At 44.5% G+C, this 16,263-nt stretch overlaps 2 protein-coding genes across 2 annotated transcripts; one reads left to right on the plus strand and one right to left on the minus strand.

Annotated features, from left to right (window-relative positions):
• Window positions 1-3,862: 3,862 nt before the first annotated feature.
• Window positions 3,863-4,138, plus strand: F5J12DRAFT_724348 (uncharacterized protein; the record flags this gene model as incomplete). Its single annotated transcript, XM_051741532.1, has 1 exon — window positions 3,863-4,138. The coding sequence occupies one exon, from the start codon at window positions 3,863-3,865 to the stop codon at window positions 4,136-4,138; it is 276 nt and encodes a 91-aa protein (XP_051597757.1).
• Window positions 4,139-4,454: 316 nt separating this feature from the next.
• F5J12DRAFT_784634 (uncharacterized protein) lies at window positions 4,455-7,742 on the minus strand (the record flags this gene model as incomplete). The annotated part of the gene is made up of 15 exons (XM_051743080.1): window positions 4,455-4,567; window positions 4,726-4,754; window positions 4,993-5,024; window positions 5,056-5,244; window positions 5,463-5,512; window positions 5,751-5,801; window positions 5,844-6,205; window positions 6,251-6,324; window positions 6,372-6,498; window positions 6,687-6,711; window positions 6,898-6,981; window positions 7,017-7,139; window positions 7,194-7,244; window positions 7,292-7,538; window positions 7,644-7,742. The coding sequence occupies 15 exons, from the start codon at window positions 7,740-7,742 to the stop codon at window positions 4,455-4,457; spliced, it is 1,656 nt and encodes a 551-aa protein (XP_051597758.1).
• Between the last annotated feature and the right edge of the window lie 8,521 nt (window positions 7,743-16,263).

Genomic DNA, 16,263 nt, shown 5'->3' on the forward strand with positions numbered 1-16,263 from the left:
AAGCCAGCCACAATTCCAATGGACCCCAGCATAAAACTCTCCTGTGGAGAAATTCTGCAGCCAGCCAAAGAAGCTGCACATGTGAAAAGTGTACCCTACTGTGCTGCTGTTGGCTCCCTCATGCACCTTGCTGTTGGAACATGCCCTGACATTGCATTTTCTGTCTCCACAGTCACACAGTTCAACAACACACCCAACATGACTCACTGGGAGGCCATGAAATGAATCTACAGGTATATCTCAGGCACAAAAGTGCTTGCTTTGATGTTCAGAAACTCAGAACAAGGCCTTGAGGGCTATACTGATGCAGATGGAGCTTCACAGGAGAATTGACAGGCCTATCAGTGGATATGCATATCTATTGGATGGAGGAGCTATTAGTTGGGCTTTGTGGAAACAAGAACTCACCATGCTCTCAACTGCAGAAGCAGAGTATGTTGCAGCAACTCATGCAGCCAAAGAGGGCTTGTGGCTTTGACAACTCATTGGGGAAGTTTTCTGACCACTCAAACATCCTATCCTGCTGTATTCTGACAGCCAATCTGCTATTGCACTCACCAAGGATGGCAGCTACCATGCTCACACCAAGCATGTTGATATATGATACCACTTCATTCATTTTGCTGTGGAAAATCATTCCTTTTGTTTAATTTATTGCCCTACTAATGACATGGTTGCTGATACCCTTACCAAACCCTTACCAAGCATCAGGGTGAAACACTTTGCATCTGCACTCAGACTTTGTTCCAATTGAGGGGGAGTGTTGAGAATGCATTCTGGAGTTATGGTAGCCTCTCGGAGTTTCTCCCTGAGCCTCAGAATTAAATTCTGATGTCACTACACTTACTAATTACCATACTATAAATTTTCCACACTTTTGTTTTCCACCTCAGTGACTACATACACTGAGGTGAGTATAGCTAGATTCCCACTTGTTGACTTGGTACTGATGTAGTGTAGAAACTCATACCTTTGTTAACACTAACATATGGCAGGCCTGCCATGTATATAATGGATGAGGTCTCAACCCATGGACAGGCCCAGCAATGAGATGATCCATGTGACAAATGTTATGGGCAGGCCCATTGGGTATATAGTGGATGATGTGGTAACACACAGACAGGCCCATAAAAGGGGTATGGCATGTGCACTAACATATGGCAGGCCTGCCATGTATATAATGGATGAGGTCTCAACCCATGGATGGGCCCAGCAATGAGATGATCCATACAACAAATCTTATGGGCAGGCCCATCGAGTATATAGCAGATGATGTGGTAACATGAGGACAGGTGTATAGAAGGGGTGCAGCATGTACACTGACATATGGCAGTCCCACCATGTATATAATGGATGAGGTCTCAACCCATGGATGGGCCTGGCAATGAGATGATCCATACAACAAATCTTATGGGCAGGCCTGTCAGGTATATAGCAGATGATGTGGTAACATGAGGATGGGCCCATAGAAGGGGTGCAGCATGTGCACTGACATATGGCAGTCCTGCCATGTATATAATGGATGAGGTCTCAACCCATGGATGGGCCCATCCATGGGATGATCCATGCAACAAATCTTATGGGCAGGCCAGTCAGGTATATAGCAGATGATGTGGTAACACAAGGATGGGCCCATAGAAGGGGTGTGGCATGTATATTAACATATGGCAGGCCTGCCAGGTATATAGCAGATGAGGTCTCAACTGATGGATGGGCCCATGCATGGGAAGACCCATCTGACAAATCTTATGGGCAGGCCCATCAGGTAAATATTGGATAATGTTGTAATACAAGAATGGGCCTGTCCATGGGATGTTCCATCTGAAAAATCATATGGGAAGGTCTGACAGTTGTATCTTGGATGAGGTTGAAACCTATGGATGGGCCCATCCATGGTCAATTCTATCCAATGAATGTTATGGGAGGGCCAATCATGTCTATAGCAGATGGTGTTTGAAATCAGGGACAGGCCCATTGAAGGGATATGATTTCAATCAGATGATGCGAAACAGGCCTGTCAAATATATGTCAGATGAGGGGACAACCCATGGAAGAGCCTGTCCAAGTAATGTTGTGCATGTGAAATGGTATGGGTGGGCCCATCAGGTAGATATTGGATGACATCACAAACCATGGATGGGCCAATAGAAGGAAGATTGCATGAGTTGCAACCAATGGGCAGGGCCTCTGGGATATATCCAATCCAGTCAAAAGCAACCAATGGGCCAGTCCATGGGTTGGTCCAAAAGTCAAACCCAATGGCTGACTGTGCTGCATATGTGGTGGATTCCTCCCCACTCTGCTGACAGGCATCTCCAAGAAGGTCGGGCAAGGTGAAACTGAGATGGAAGACATGCTCATTATTGATATGGCACCTGTCATTGCAACCCATGGAGGGGTCCACTGTTGCTATTGTAGATGATAGCAAAGTATGTGAACAACCAGTAGAGGAAATGTATCCAGCCCATGTCATCACTGAATTGTTGCAGTATTGAGTGTGGCCTCTGGAAATCATATCTGATCTGATTTTCAAGCTGGAATTGAAGGTGCAATATCAATACACTGTTGATAGCTTCAATTGCCTTTCCAGGCAGTTGACCACATATTGGGTGCCAACTCATGTTGAAAGTTAAAAATATTGCAAATGTGGTGTTGGTACTCTTGCATCTCAGGATTTCCATTGGGCCATCTACCTCTTGACCAAAATTGAATGGCTGCCATGCAATGTCCTGCCAACACCTCCAATGATTGGCAAATGCATCTAACAGATGCTGTCTGCCAGTACATGGTGGCCAGGCTGCATGAAGAGATAGTGGATGGCCTGTGTGCCCTCCTGGCAATATCCATTCCAATGCAAATAGCTTGTGAGGTGGATCACATTGTAGCCATCATCATACAAGTATATCGAGAATGCAGTGAGTACACAAGATCCACCAAATGAAAAGTGGTTAAAAGCATCAACAAGTGACCTGAAACATAAAGCAGGGTGTTCAGACCGACCTGGCCCATTCAAATGATATGGAAATTACATGTCCTACAGTGGTGATTGACAAGGAGGGCAGCATCCTGCTATGGTATCTTCCAAATTGTTGGAACATATGTCCCCTGTGTTTGTTTATTTACAGCATATGAGCTTACATAATAATTCTTCGCACTTAGGCAGTTAGTTTTTCCTCCTGCACCTCAGCCTTCTTACCACAGAAGTCTGAGGTGTGTTCACTATATTAACTCTATAGCTACCTTACTGATGTTCTACCTTAAGCCTTTCTTTCAGGTTAGCTTGTTAATATTATAGCCTTCTTACCACAGAAGTCTAAGCCTTTCTTTCAGCCTCCTCTCAAGACAAATGCCATCAGCCAAGCCTATCAGGTTGACCTTCTGAATTTTGGATTACTTGCAATGCTAACATGGGGAGCAGTCAGAAGTTTGGGAATTCTCTTGGACTGCTCAGCATTCCACTTCAATGTAGCCTGAAGTTAAATGGAATGGGAGGATGGTGGAACAATGGGAAAAACTTTTGCAATGATGCAAATCTTAAAGGCACAATTGACCTCTCAACCATGTGGTTTCAACAAGGGCATGGGGTAGGGCATACCCTATTCACACATGGGTCAGGCTGAAATGCAGTTTCAAGCCAAGCAATGATACACATGATCCTGAAATATCACTACTCTTAAAGTCAAAATTGCAACTGAAGGAGGTACACAAATGGCTGCAGTGCATGGCTGGGCTACAAGCCATCCTATTGGGAGCACTGCATATCATGCAGCCGAAAATGTACCTGCATGGATGGGAGGCAATCAGATGACTCAGATCAAAGGCTGCTGAACAGCAGGATGAAGATATGGAGGCCATCTTGCCAATGTGGAACTCAGTCTACAGTTCTATGTCAGTAATGGTGAATTGCACTTCACCTGCACATAAAGATATGAATGGCCAGAAGGTATGGCTGGATACCTTGCTTACTGTCAGCAACTATCCATGGCTCCACTTCTTGGTGCTGGAGCTCAGAATACAGCTGCAGTACAATCCAGGCACTGTAACTGCACTTGCAGGTTTGGCATTGATTCACCAAGTTGATGGAATAGATGGTGATCAGGCATGCCTGGCATATTACATGCAAGAGAATGTCCATTGATACATTCAAGTTCCACTATGTGAAAGGTGCACATATCAGACATAGCAATGGATTTGCAGGCAATGCAGATATAAACACATAGGCATATCAATTTATTGAGGCATATCAAAAGATCATTCTCAATGTTCAGGGTTGTCATTTTGCCAAAATCATGGTTCTTTGCATATCAATCTCTGTCATGCCAGGTGCAGTGGGAGATGATTATATCTACTCTACACAAGTACACAATTTGCATCTAGCCCCATTGGTGTACAATCCCAACATCTGCACCATGCATGTCAACCCCTCAAATAATTCTTCTACTTGTGCATTAAGGTCAGGGAGAAGTGCCTCTACTCTGCATGCATTGTTCTTGTAACTCTCCACCTATGATTCCAATGTCCCATGGAGGCCATCCTTGATGGGGGACTTGTCCAGTGACCAAAAATCCTAAGTATATTATCAGTATGCCCTGCCTATGACAGTTGAAATTCGGAGCTTGTACCCTGAAATACCTTTGCGCAATGGTCTGCACCTCATTGGAGCACAAAACATGCAAGTTGCTTGCATAGTTTGATGCAGCTGTCAACTACCACAGAAGCACAAACCTGCCATCTTCCTGCAGGTGGGGAGTCCACTGCAGCAGTAATTCCATAACATGTGAGCAGGTATCAGACATCTGCACCTCTGGAACTCAAGACAGGGCATTGCGGAAGCTTTCTTCTGTCCATCCCCCCATATGATGCAGCATGTATGATGTGAGAAATGGGAGCTGATAACAACTCTGCATGACTGCTATCAGGATGAGACAGTCCAGCATACTCTGAATAATAGTGTGTCAATGCCTTGCAATCTCTCTAGCACAGAACACTCACCATATCAATGCAGAGATTGCAATACCAATTTGCTGGCCATTTGGCCACAGTCAGCAGTTGTACTAGGTGCTGAATGGCAGTATCAATGCAGCAGCCCATGTACATGAAGATCATGTCCATGACTGACTGCTGGGCCAGGTATTGAGGTTGTGCTGCAAACTGCTGAAGGCCTATCGCAGTGAATGGGTCATAGAAGTTGTCCAAATCAGCAATTTGACAGAGGGATCCCTCTGCTTCCTCATGAAGGTCCATCTGTCATAGTTCCACATAGGCAAAATCTGTTGCCACCCATGCCATTGCATCCATAACTGCTGGATCAAACCAGTCATTTGGGTGGAAAGGGAAATGATACTGGATGGGATGACAGGTGAGCCTAAGCTGATGAACAGCCCAATATACTGCATGGGAGTCAAGTGAGGATAGGAACATTGTCTGGGGTGCTGACTGGCATGATCAGCTCCTGGACATACAAAACCATGCACCTCCATTTCCCACTTCTCCTCATCAGTCAGGTCATGGCCTGTACTGTGTTGAGCAGTTGAATTAATTGCATTCCATGAAATGAAACTTGCCCATTCAGGTGGAACATAGGTGCATAAATTTCTGTTGCAGTCAGTGCTGTTCCACATGGAATAAAACATCTGGCTGATCTTCAAGAATTGGCACCTGGGGATTGCTGATGTCTTCAGCCAAGAATCAGGTGTCTATACTATCAATGAGAATTACCAATGGGGTTGAATGGGCCAATGAACACTTACTGTCAGATGGGGGTTGCAGGGGTAGTTCTGAAGATATGTCCATGTCCATTGCTGTATTTGTCAGATGGCAATCCCAACATGTACAGAATCAACTTGACATATGGGTATCATTTCCATCTGGTGATGTGACTGAATGGTGGGAGTCAGATTCTTGCAAGGAGGGGGGTGGAGGTGGGATGAGGGCATTGTCAGTCTCATCTTCATCAGACTGTGGCAGGGGGGTTTGCTCCTCACTATCATCACTGGCTTCACTAGGTTGTGGCAGTGGCACCTCCTCAGCCATGTCCTCAAGATTGTTAGGAGGTGGTGGGGGTGGTGGAATGTCATCATCAGGAGGCAGTGGGGGGTGGTGGTGGAATGTCATTGTCAGGAGGCAGCAGGGGGGGTGGAAATGGATCAACCATTGATGTGGAAACCTCAGAAAGCCATGGTTGAGGTGGAAGGTGCTCTGGCATCTGGTTATGTTGACCATGGCTTGTCAACCATTGGATGGTTCCTACCTTTTTACCCCTCCTTGAGGGGCCTGCAGATTGCAGAGGGTCCTCCCCCCTGGCTTTGATTTGCCAAATATGAACTACAAATGATTAATGGAATTGTGGTATGAAATCAAATGAACCAAACCTCTGGGATTGAAGTGTACTCCATGGGGAATTTGGTCTGCCATAGTGGATGGATGCTAAACAATTTCACGTGTTGGAAGCTGTTGCCACTCCAAATATCAATGTTCAACACCCAACCATGGGAACATCTGCCACAAGGTGGGAGTTGCAAATGTCATGTTTCCATGCCCAGTATGAAAGATAAATGCTGGCTGCCTGGCATATAATCCAGTAGAAATGCCAACAACTACATAGCAATGGCATGTGTGCCCACAAATGCATGTGTGAGTCAAAATGAAATGATTGGGGCCCTGCATAACAGGGGTAGGGCATGCACCCTGACATGACCATTGCAGCCTGAACTGAATCAATGATTTCATCACCTCTATAATATTATATGTACATGCAGATCCAAACTCCATCTGAGATCATTGCATCCTTGCCCTCTTTCCTGGAGAAACACCTGGATCTGCCAATGTGTGCTTCTGCAATCACTTGGATGGGGGTGAAGGGACATCCACATCTGGCTGGGCAGGGGCCTGACAGACCTGAGGGGATTTCCAGATGCCCTCCATCATTCCATCTCCACCACTCACCACCAATTGCCTCTGTCCTGATTTGGAATCCATACCCTTGCCATTTCATAAAGAAATTCAATGGCCCTTACTGGCAGTTGCAGAATGAGGTTGGGCTACATCCTGTTTAGCATGTCCAGGGTTGATCCATGTCTGGCCTCCTTGCTTCAAGGAAGGCTTCAGCCTTACCTCTGGTTGCTTGTTGCCATGTCCAACTGGATTTGGAGGTGCATCCTGGGTGATTGGAAGACTTCACAAATGATCATCACCCTGGTGCTTGGAACCATCCTTAATCTTTGCAGTGAACTCAATCATCTCAGCTAATAAATGATAAATATGATAGCCTGTCAATGTGATGGAAACAGACCTGGCCTCCTTTTGGAAAGTGTTGGTAATTCATCTGCTGCACCTAGACCTTCCAATTGATTGACTCCATCGGAATCAGACACTTCTTCTTCAACATATGACACATTGGTTTCCTTCATTGCCCTCCCAGGGAATGGAGTTTTATTGTGGACCTGGCAGGTGTCTTTCCAATGCACATCATTGGGCCAAATCAGGGCAGTTGTCTTGTGCAGGAAGGGGGTTGCTTCATGATGTTGGTTGGCCTGTGGCTGCCCATCATCCAGCAGGTCATCATCATGGTCAGTTTCAATGTCTGCAGCTAACTTCCTTCAGTGGAGACATTTCAGGTGGGATGACTTTCCTCCATTACTGACCCAGCCATGCCAATCATGGCTCAGACCAGGCACATCTGCAGCTGTGAAGACAACCAGAGATGCCTGTTCAAAAGTCATCCATGTCACTGCCTTGGACATTTGGCTGCACTGTGTTTGTGCTGCCCTTTCCATTTCCCTGCTGATCTGACTTTTGAGTCCTCCCAGCTGGGGCTTTGGATTGGGCTGGAGCAGTTGCAGGCACGTGGGACCTGGATTTCTGGTCCCTTACAATCTGAAGGGGAATGCCACTGTCCTCTGCTGGTGGCTGCAACTTTCCACCTTGATCCAGCCACTTTTCAAAGTGAAATACATCATCCATGTTCTCTTCCTGTCATTGATGCCAGAAGCTCAAAAGGTCAGTAGCTGCTGAGACTGACATATGACTTGGGTCAATGGTAATGGAGAAATTTGGTGGGAGATGTCAGGTTGCAATCATTGCTTTTTGATGTGTTCTGAGCTGTTTGAATTGCACAGTCGACATTGCATTTCTGCAAGCTCATCCTTCAGGCTGCTGATCAGTGCAACCTACATCTATGGATCTGACACTCACTGTAGTGGGCAGTCATGAACCTGCACACTGTTTTCTGCAGTAAATTGCATGCCAGACTTGTGATTTCACCAATTGATACTGTGCCATCTTTGTTTGTCACCAAAGAGACAGCATCAACTTTCACAGTCCTTGTGGCCTTCTTTCCCAGCCATCTGTCACCTTGGGCATCTTCATCTTCATCTGAAATTCCAAACTCCTCAACTGCTTTGCCAAGGTAATCCTGCCATGGTCCCTCTAGGTTCCAAACCTCATTAAACAAGGTTCCATCTGCAATATCTTGGTTGAAGTCCATGCTAGGAAGGGATCAGTGGTGCACAATGATGCTTGATAAAAATCAGGACCCACATGCATGCCTCCACAGTACCTTCCACATTTTTCCACCCAGCAAAACACATGACCTGCATGCCACAATACCTCCACATCTCTTCTGCAAAATTGTGGCAATACTTGTACCCATATCTTGCTGTGTTTCTAAGGACCCACATTCTTTCAAAAACACTGTGACAAACTGTGCATCTGAGAACTCACCTGGCTTTTATTTTGGGGGTGGGTCCTTCAATCCCATTCCATTTGTCAGCTATGTCCTCTGCTGCTGCCAACTGCTCATTGGAGAGGTCCTCCTGCATGAATGCAGTGAGTGCCTGCTGATAGACACCAATTTGCTTGGTGCTTTCTTCATTCCCAGTGTCCTCCCTCATGCTGGAAAGTTTTCTCTGCACACAGTCATGATACAATTCCTGAACCACTGACCACACAGAATATTTGTGTCTGGACTGGAGCATAATTTGGGGCTTCCAGGCATGCAATGGCTTCTTCAACCAAGCTGTGACAAGCTACAAGTGATTTTTTAGTCTTAGAAGACCCATTCAGAGCTGCAACTGCATACCCTGGCCTTCAGCTGCATTTCTGCATGTGACAACTCCATGTTCTTGTCTAATTCATGCAGCTCCCCCAATATTGACTGCAAGATCATCGGTTTTTTTGTCTTTCCAGACTCTTTCCAATCCTTCTGTCTGTGAACCAGCACCTCCAATTCGTTGATGTCAAAGTTCTCCTGGTCCCCATCCCCAGTTACTGACTGCTCAGTGCCTTGTCCAATGATGTTACTCCCATCTTCTATGTCTGTCAGGACCCAATCATCATAGCCATCATCTGCATCATACTGCAAATCCATGAGGACTTCTGGAATGGAAGGAGGGTATCTATGAGCCCTACTACAATAAGTATTATATTGGCCTGAAGGAAGGCATTATGGTATCCATCACATCATTCAAATTGACTCCCAATTGCATCTCCTGCCTTGCTAATTGACTTTGCACCATCTTTCCACATTCATTATTGGGGTTTCAGCAGCCATTAATTCCATCATGGGTGAGGTGAGCCAATCACACTCATTCCATTGACTACTCTGAGCCCTAAAAGGTTAGTGCAAGATGGGTTTAAGTCAGCTGCATCAGCTTCACATTGATACTGAATCTTCAATCTATCATGCTGGGATCATTGACTGTGAAATGACTGTCAAGCTCTATCCAAGATATCTAAGATGATTCCTACCCACATCTGACTCAATCATACTTACCATCAACACCATAGCCATGGCCAAACACAGTGCAGGAAAGCACATGAGAATGATCAGGCATACACCTGGCCATCAGGTCAAGCAACTAGAAGTTAAAACTTGGACAACCAGCAGTTGGAGCAGATTGAGATTGGTTGAGGTTGTGATTGCACAACCCAATGCCACCTCCACTGTCCATTCACCCCACTCTTCACCATCCAAGCACTCCTGCTTGCCCTCCAAACAGCACATGCATACTGATGAAGATGCTCTTGACATGGAATATGATGATAATGCTCCTCCTGTAGAGCCATTACAGTTACCTCAAAAAAAGGTACCAAGGGATCCTTCATGCAACAACCCAAGCTCATTTCCATTGTCAGACACAGAATGATTACATCTGTGAATGGCTTCTGCACAAAGAGGAGTTCATGAGGGTCCTGTTGGAGCTGGAAGCACCTCCTGACCCATGGAACTGCATAAGTTGTGGAACAGATGGGTTGTACAGATGTGCAGATTGCTTGCACCAGCCCATGTTCTGCAGGGAATGTTGTAGAATGACTCACCAATGCTTGCTTTTTCACAGAGTGCAGCACTGGAATGGGGAGTTCTTTGAGGAATCAGCACTCCATATGGTGAGAGATGCCCTCATTACTTTGCATTGCATTTACAGAGCAGACTCAGACTGGTGCTCAGCTGCACCTCAGGCACACTGGAGCAGCTTGCCTTTCAGATCCATCCCATGTGAATGGCACTGGAGGGCCTGTCAAAATGAATGCCCCTGAATGGGAAGATGTTGATGATGTTCTACCCCACATGCATCAGCCCATTGGGTTGAAATATCTCACTGTCATCAATGTGACTGGGGTGCATTTCATTCCAGTACATTGGTGCCAGTGTGAAGCTGCAGAAAGCTTCCAGCTACAATTACTGTGAGCCAAGCTGCTTCCTGCTACATTTGAAAAACCAAGTACTGCATTTACATTTGCAGTCTTGGATGATTTTGAGAGACAACCTGGAATTTGGCAAATCCAGGATGAACTATTACTCAAAACTGTGACAGATGACTTCTGGTGTCTTTCCTCACCTAGTTCCAGTAAGTTGTCAGACCACAATGGTCAATTTCAGGGCATCTAAGGCAGTAATATGACCAGGACAGATACCAGCAGTTGCTGTGAGTTGCAAGGCAATGGCAACTCCTGAAACTATTGAAATGGAACAGCTTCCTGTGATGTGAGCAGGCTTCTAAAAAAAGGGGAGTTGGGGTTATTTTGTGTGGCATGTCCACAGCCTGGGATCAATGTCGACCTGGCAGAAGATCTGGATCAGTAAGTGTTGGGATTTGGCTCATCCCCTGTCATTAACCTTCTGAAGCTGGAAATATACCCACACACTAGTGATGGATGGAAATTTCAAAGCCAAACATATGCACAACAGGCATCCTGCAGATCAGGTGTAGTTGATGGATGGCCATGGATTCATGGTCACAGATCCAGATTATTGGGCATACCTGAAGGCCACACCCCACATCACAGAGGTACATTTGTTAGACTGCTTCTGCCATTCAATTACTCATGTGTTAGCTAGAAATTGGCATGCAACAATCATAAGGCAATTAATCAGGCCAATGCCCAATGGGGCAGACTTCACTCAGCTGGAATTGGTGCGACAGCATGTGCCTAGCACAGGTGTTTTTACCCACATTCTGTGGTCAACTTCCAAAAAGGGAAGGGTAGGATATCACATCAATGATGTGCCTCCAGCTCATGGCAGTTCAGGCAATTAAACATGGATTACTCATTGGCAAATGCATTGAGCTACAACATGGCAGGAATCAACCATGTCCTATGCTTTTATGATATCAATGCTCATACATGAAAAATTTACACACACAGGTCAGAAATAGTGCATTCATTGACATCCCAGATTCAATGCAGATTATGCTGTGAATTGGAATGTGGCATGTGAAGTTCTTATGAGACAGGTCCAGCATCAGATACAGTATTTTGCAACATGCTTAAGAGCACCTACTGATGGAAGTCCATCTCACTCATCTTCAAGTAGTGGCTCATTGACACCGCAATGGCCATGTCAGCACATATTGTGATGAATAGTGTAGATATGATAAACCATTGCCATGGCTGTAGTGACAATTCTCTGGCTGTGACTGTAGAAATGCCAACCATCAGGGTGAAAATGAATTGAGTAATGACAATGAAGGAGCAGAAGATGGGAAGAGCTTTCTTGTGTGAGAAAGTGTATAGCCTGAAGACAAAGAAAGCCTGCCAGTACATAAAAATAAGTTTAATCTGCTGGCTTGCAATCATCATTAGATGATCTACCTGTGTACAGAATGTGATAGGCCCACTGAACACAACAGTAATAGCAGTGATGAGTGCAAGGCTGAGTATTTGTGGGCTGCTGAGCATAGTTGGTCATCACTGTCTGCCACACACCCAGGAGGAGTAATGTCAAGTGTACAGACTGAAGGGACCTTCAAGCTGGTCAGACAGACATGGGAGAAAGAGAGGAATTAAGATTACATACATCTCAAATGTGACCTTTAACCAGTGGGATGATAAGCAGATTGGTGAAACACAAGAAACTTGGGCTGTTAAACCAGATGGATGAGTAACATACCAGAGTCTTGAATTTCCAGCTGTCTTTTGGAAACAATGAACATTTTGAGCAGTCTCCATATTAAATCTTTTGATAACCTTTTTGACATAGGGAATTTGATCAAGATAAAGTTCCTTTCTTGATTGATCTTGGTGAATTTGAATTCTGAGATATTCTTTTACTTCTCCTAAGTCACAGGATTCCCATTTCTTCATGAACTTGTCTTTCTTGGCTTTAAGAAGATGTTTGTCTGATCCTAGAAAAAGTCCATCATCAACATAGATGAGGAAAATGACAATGCCAGCTTTTGAAGGGTAGATGTAGATGCCAGCATCCACTTTTGATTGAATGTAGCCCATGCAAAGTAAAGATGTGTGCAGGGCTTTTTTCCATGCAAGTGCCACTTGCTTGAGACCATAAAGGGCTCTAAGCAGCCAATATACCTTGTGTTCTTGACCCTTAACTTTGAAGCCTTCTGGTTGCTCCATATATATTTCTTCATCAAGATTTCCATATAAAAAAGCAGTCTTAACATCCAGTGCTTCCATTTCCCAATTCTTCTGAGCAGTGAAGGCAAGAAGAATTCACACAGTCTCAAAGCAAGCAACTGGAGAGAAGGTGTCTTCAAAGTCAGTTCCAAATTCTTGTGTGAAGCCTTTAGCCACAAGATGAGCCTTGTAATGACCATCACTTTTTATAGCAAAAACCCATTGACACTTAACAGGTTTCTGATCTCTAGGGGGATCCACCAAAGTCCTAACTTGTCTTTCTTCTATGGATTTTAACTCATCCTTCATTGCATCAAACCATTTCTTTTGTAGGTCAGGAGTAAGTCTTAGAACATCTTTAAAATGTTCTGGGGATTCTTTGACTTGAGCAGTAAGGGCAAGTTCGAAAGGATGCATTTGAAACTCTTGATCTGGCATTCCTTTCAGAGATTCTGGAAGAGGAGTAAGAGGAGAAAGTGGAGATGGAGGAGTTTGAGCAGGATGTTGGGTCCACTCTCTAAGAACCTGAGGAGGTTGCATCTGAGGTGGTAAGACTGGTGAAGGTGGTCTTCTTTCCTCTTGTAGTCTCCTTTCATACTCTCTTGTATTTTGTGCATGTCTTTTGGCATTTCAAATCCACTCTTGAGCAGTATCACAATTTTCACAAATATCCCTTTCAACCTGAACCAGAGGTCTAGCTCCATAAAGATTATCAGGTCTTGATACAAGGATTATTCTTCATTTTGGACAAGGTTCTCAGTCTTCAACATGTTCAAGATGAGCTCTCTGAAGATTTTGGGAGTCTCCAGGAACAGGATAAGGTTGATGTGGGTGATGAATGACATGAGGGTTGACTGGTGAGGGTCAACTGGTGGTGCAGCAGCAGGTGCTCTTCTTGGTTGTTGAGCTCTAGGCTGGTCTGCAGCTCTACCCTGCTGTGGGTCTGGTGGAGTAGTAGGATGAGGTGGATTAGGCTGATGAGGCTTAGGTTGGATCTGATCAGGATCTGGTAACAAATGTAGGCTTTCAGAGTCAGAAGTGGAAGTTTGGTCATCTTTGGAATCAGGGTCAAAGGTTTCAGTCTTTGAATCCAAGCAGAAAGGAAATGAGTCTTCTATGAATTTAGCAGTATGAGATAAGATGATTTTTTGACCATGTTGGAATCTGTATCCTTTGGTATTAGGTTCATAGCCTAAAAATATCATCTCAATTGTGTGAGGTTCCAATTTATCTTTTTGTTGTTCTTTTGTAACCCAAACATAAGCTTTGCAGACAAAGGTGTGGAAATATAATATATCTGGAACTTTTCCCAAAAAGAGTTCTGCAGGAGTCTTAAAAAGAATCCATTTAAGTGGAGTCTGATTGTACATGTGGAGTGCACAGTTGAAGGCAAAGTTCCAGAAGCATTTTGGAACACAAGCATGATGATGTATAGCACCAGCTTTCTCCAAAATGGTGCAATTAAATTGCTTGGCTTGACCATTCTGCTGTGGTTGATCAGCAATTGACAACTGATGAGTAATACTGCACATTGAAAGGAGCACCTTGAAGGTATGACCCATAAACTCTCCCCCTTGATCTGAACAGAGCACAAGAAGATGGTGGCCAGTTTGGTTCTGGGCAGAAACCATCCAATTGGCAAAAGCAGTGTATGTGTCAGGATTTATTGCAGAGGTAGAGGCAAAAGCTGAAAGAAGAGTAGTCATCCAGCAGAGTAAGAATGTACTTGGAGTGGAAATAAGATTCCACAGGTAATTCCAACAGGTCAGCATGAACCAATTCAAGAGGTTTAGTAGTACATCTCCAAGAGGGTTTAAATGCTTCAGAAGACATTTTGCCCTGTGCACACCCTTTACAGGAAGAAGTCTCCCCCTGTGTAGATATTTCTGGAAGACCCAGTCAGCAAAGGTGATGAAGAACTGCATTCACCAGATGTCCAAGTCAATTATGCCATAAAAGTGCTGGCAATAATGACTTAACCAGAGGGCAAAGGACTGCAAAAGCATTGGTAGGTGGAAGTGGTACACCCACAAACCAGTGTAGTGGCAAAGTCCAAGAGGCTAATTTCACCTCTAAGACAATCCAGCCATCAGGTGCTTGGATCACCTCATTTGTTAATGTTGCTGTGCTCCTATACCTGTTTTTATGGAGCACATTTCTTGAACATAGCCTTTTTGAAAAGTAAGGGCTATAAACAACATTATGGAGAGTAAGGTTATGCCCTGATTCAAGGCAAATAACCACAGTTCCTTCTCCAAGAAGTCAAACTCCACTCAAGCCAGCAGTTCTTGCTTGACTCAGAGTTGCAAAGTAAGGAAATCAGTTTTAAAAGGAGTCACATGGTGTGAAGCTCCAGAATCCAACATCCAAATTGACTCACCCTTTGGTATGTTCTTAAAAGACATGTTAACACCCAAGGGATAACAGTCAAAGGCATCATAAGCATTGCAGTCAAATTCACCAGGGAAATTTCCCATGGTGGATTTGTTAGGGTCATACCCTACATCAGGAAATTTGTGAAAAAATGAAAAGCATAATGGTTTTACAGGTTTAGGATTAGGAACAGAGTCATGAAATTCTTTTAAGGACATAGGGCAACATTTTAAATTTCATCTGTGAGAACAATCATGTCCTCAAAGTCCTCAGGCAGACTGATCAAGAGACCTGTCTTCCTGCAGAGCCTCAATGCCATTGTCCTCAACATTCCCAACCTGAACCATGTTCTCATGAGCCAAAACAGAAGTTGCCACTCCTGTTGTGGGTTCCCCAGAGTTGCAATTACATACCCTGTCCTCCCTAGAAGAGGGAAAGGGTATTATCCCCTGTGAAGGGTTCACAATCTTCCATTGAGATTGTTCCTGTGGGGGTAAGTCCACATGGAGTGCACATAGGGCTGCTCAGCAACAAACAGAACATGTACAGGGTGAATTAGCATGTGGGATGTTGACTCAAATTTTGACTGACTCAACTCAATCAACAAGGGTTCCTTGAATTTCATCAAGGTACCAGGAGGAGAGATTTCCAGTAGATGTGTCTACCAGAAGCATTGGAGAGTACCCAACATTTTCCATAGCCATGGAGATGTCTTGTTGGTTAAGGTCAGGGTCATATGAATTGGACTCTCCAATAGTATGAGAGCCAATAAATGTTTCAAGGTCTGAGGTGTACACATTCTCAACTGCAGGAGGTGCAGGAGAATATTCAGGAGAGGGTTCATGATTAATTTTGATAACAGTAGCCTTGAAATTTTCAGCAGCATTTTCATAGTAATCAAGAGGGAATTCTTCAGGTATTTCCTGAACAGAAGCAAAATTAATTGCTTCAGCTCCTTCCCCTTCAATTTCAACTGCAGAGGCTTGGGCTTTGCCCTTGCCTTTGCCACAATGGCAGTTTTGGTTACCACCA

Source organism: Pisolithus orientalis (assembly GCF_024613125.1).
Source record: "Pisolithus orientalis strain OTSU chromosome Unknown F5J12scaffold_27, whole genome shotgun sequence".
NCBI classification, from domain to species: Eukaryota; Fungi; Basidiomycota; class Agaricomycetes; order Boletales; family Pisolithaceae; genus Pisolithus; species Pisolithus orientalis.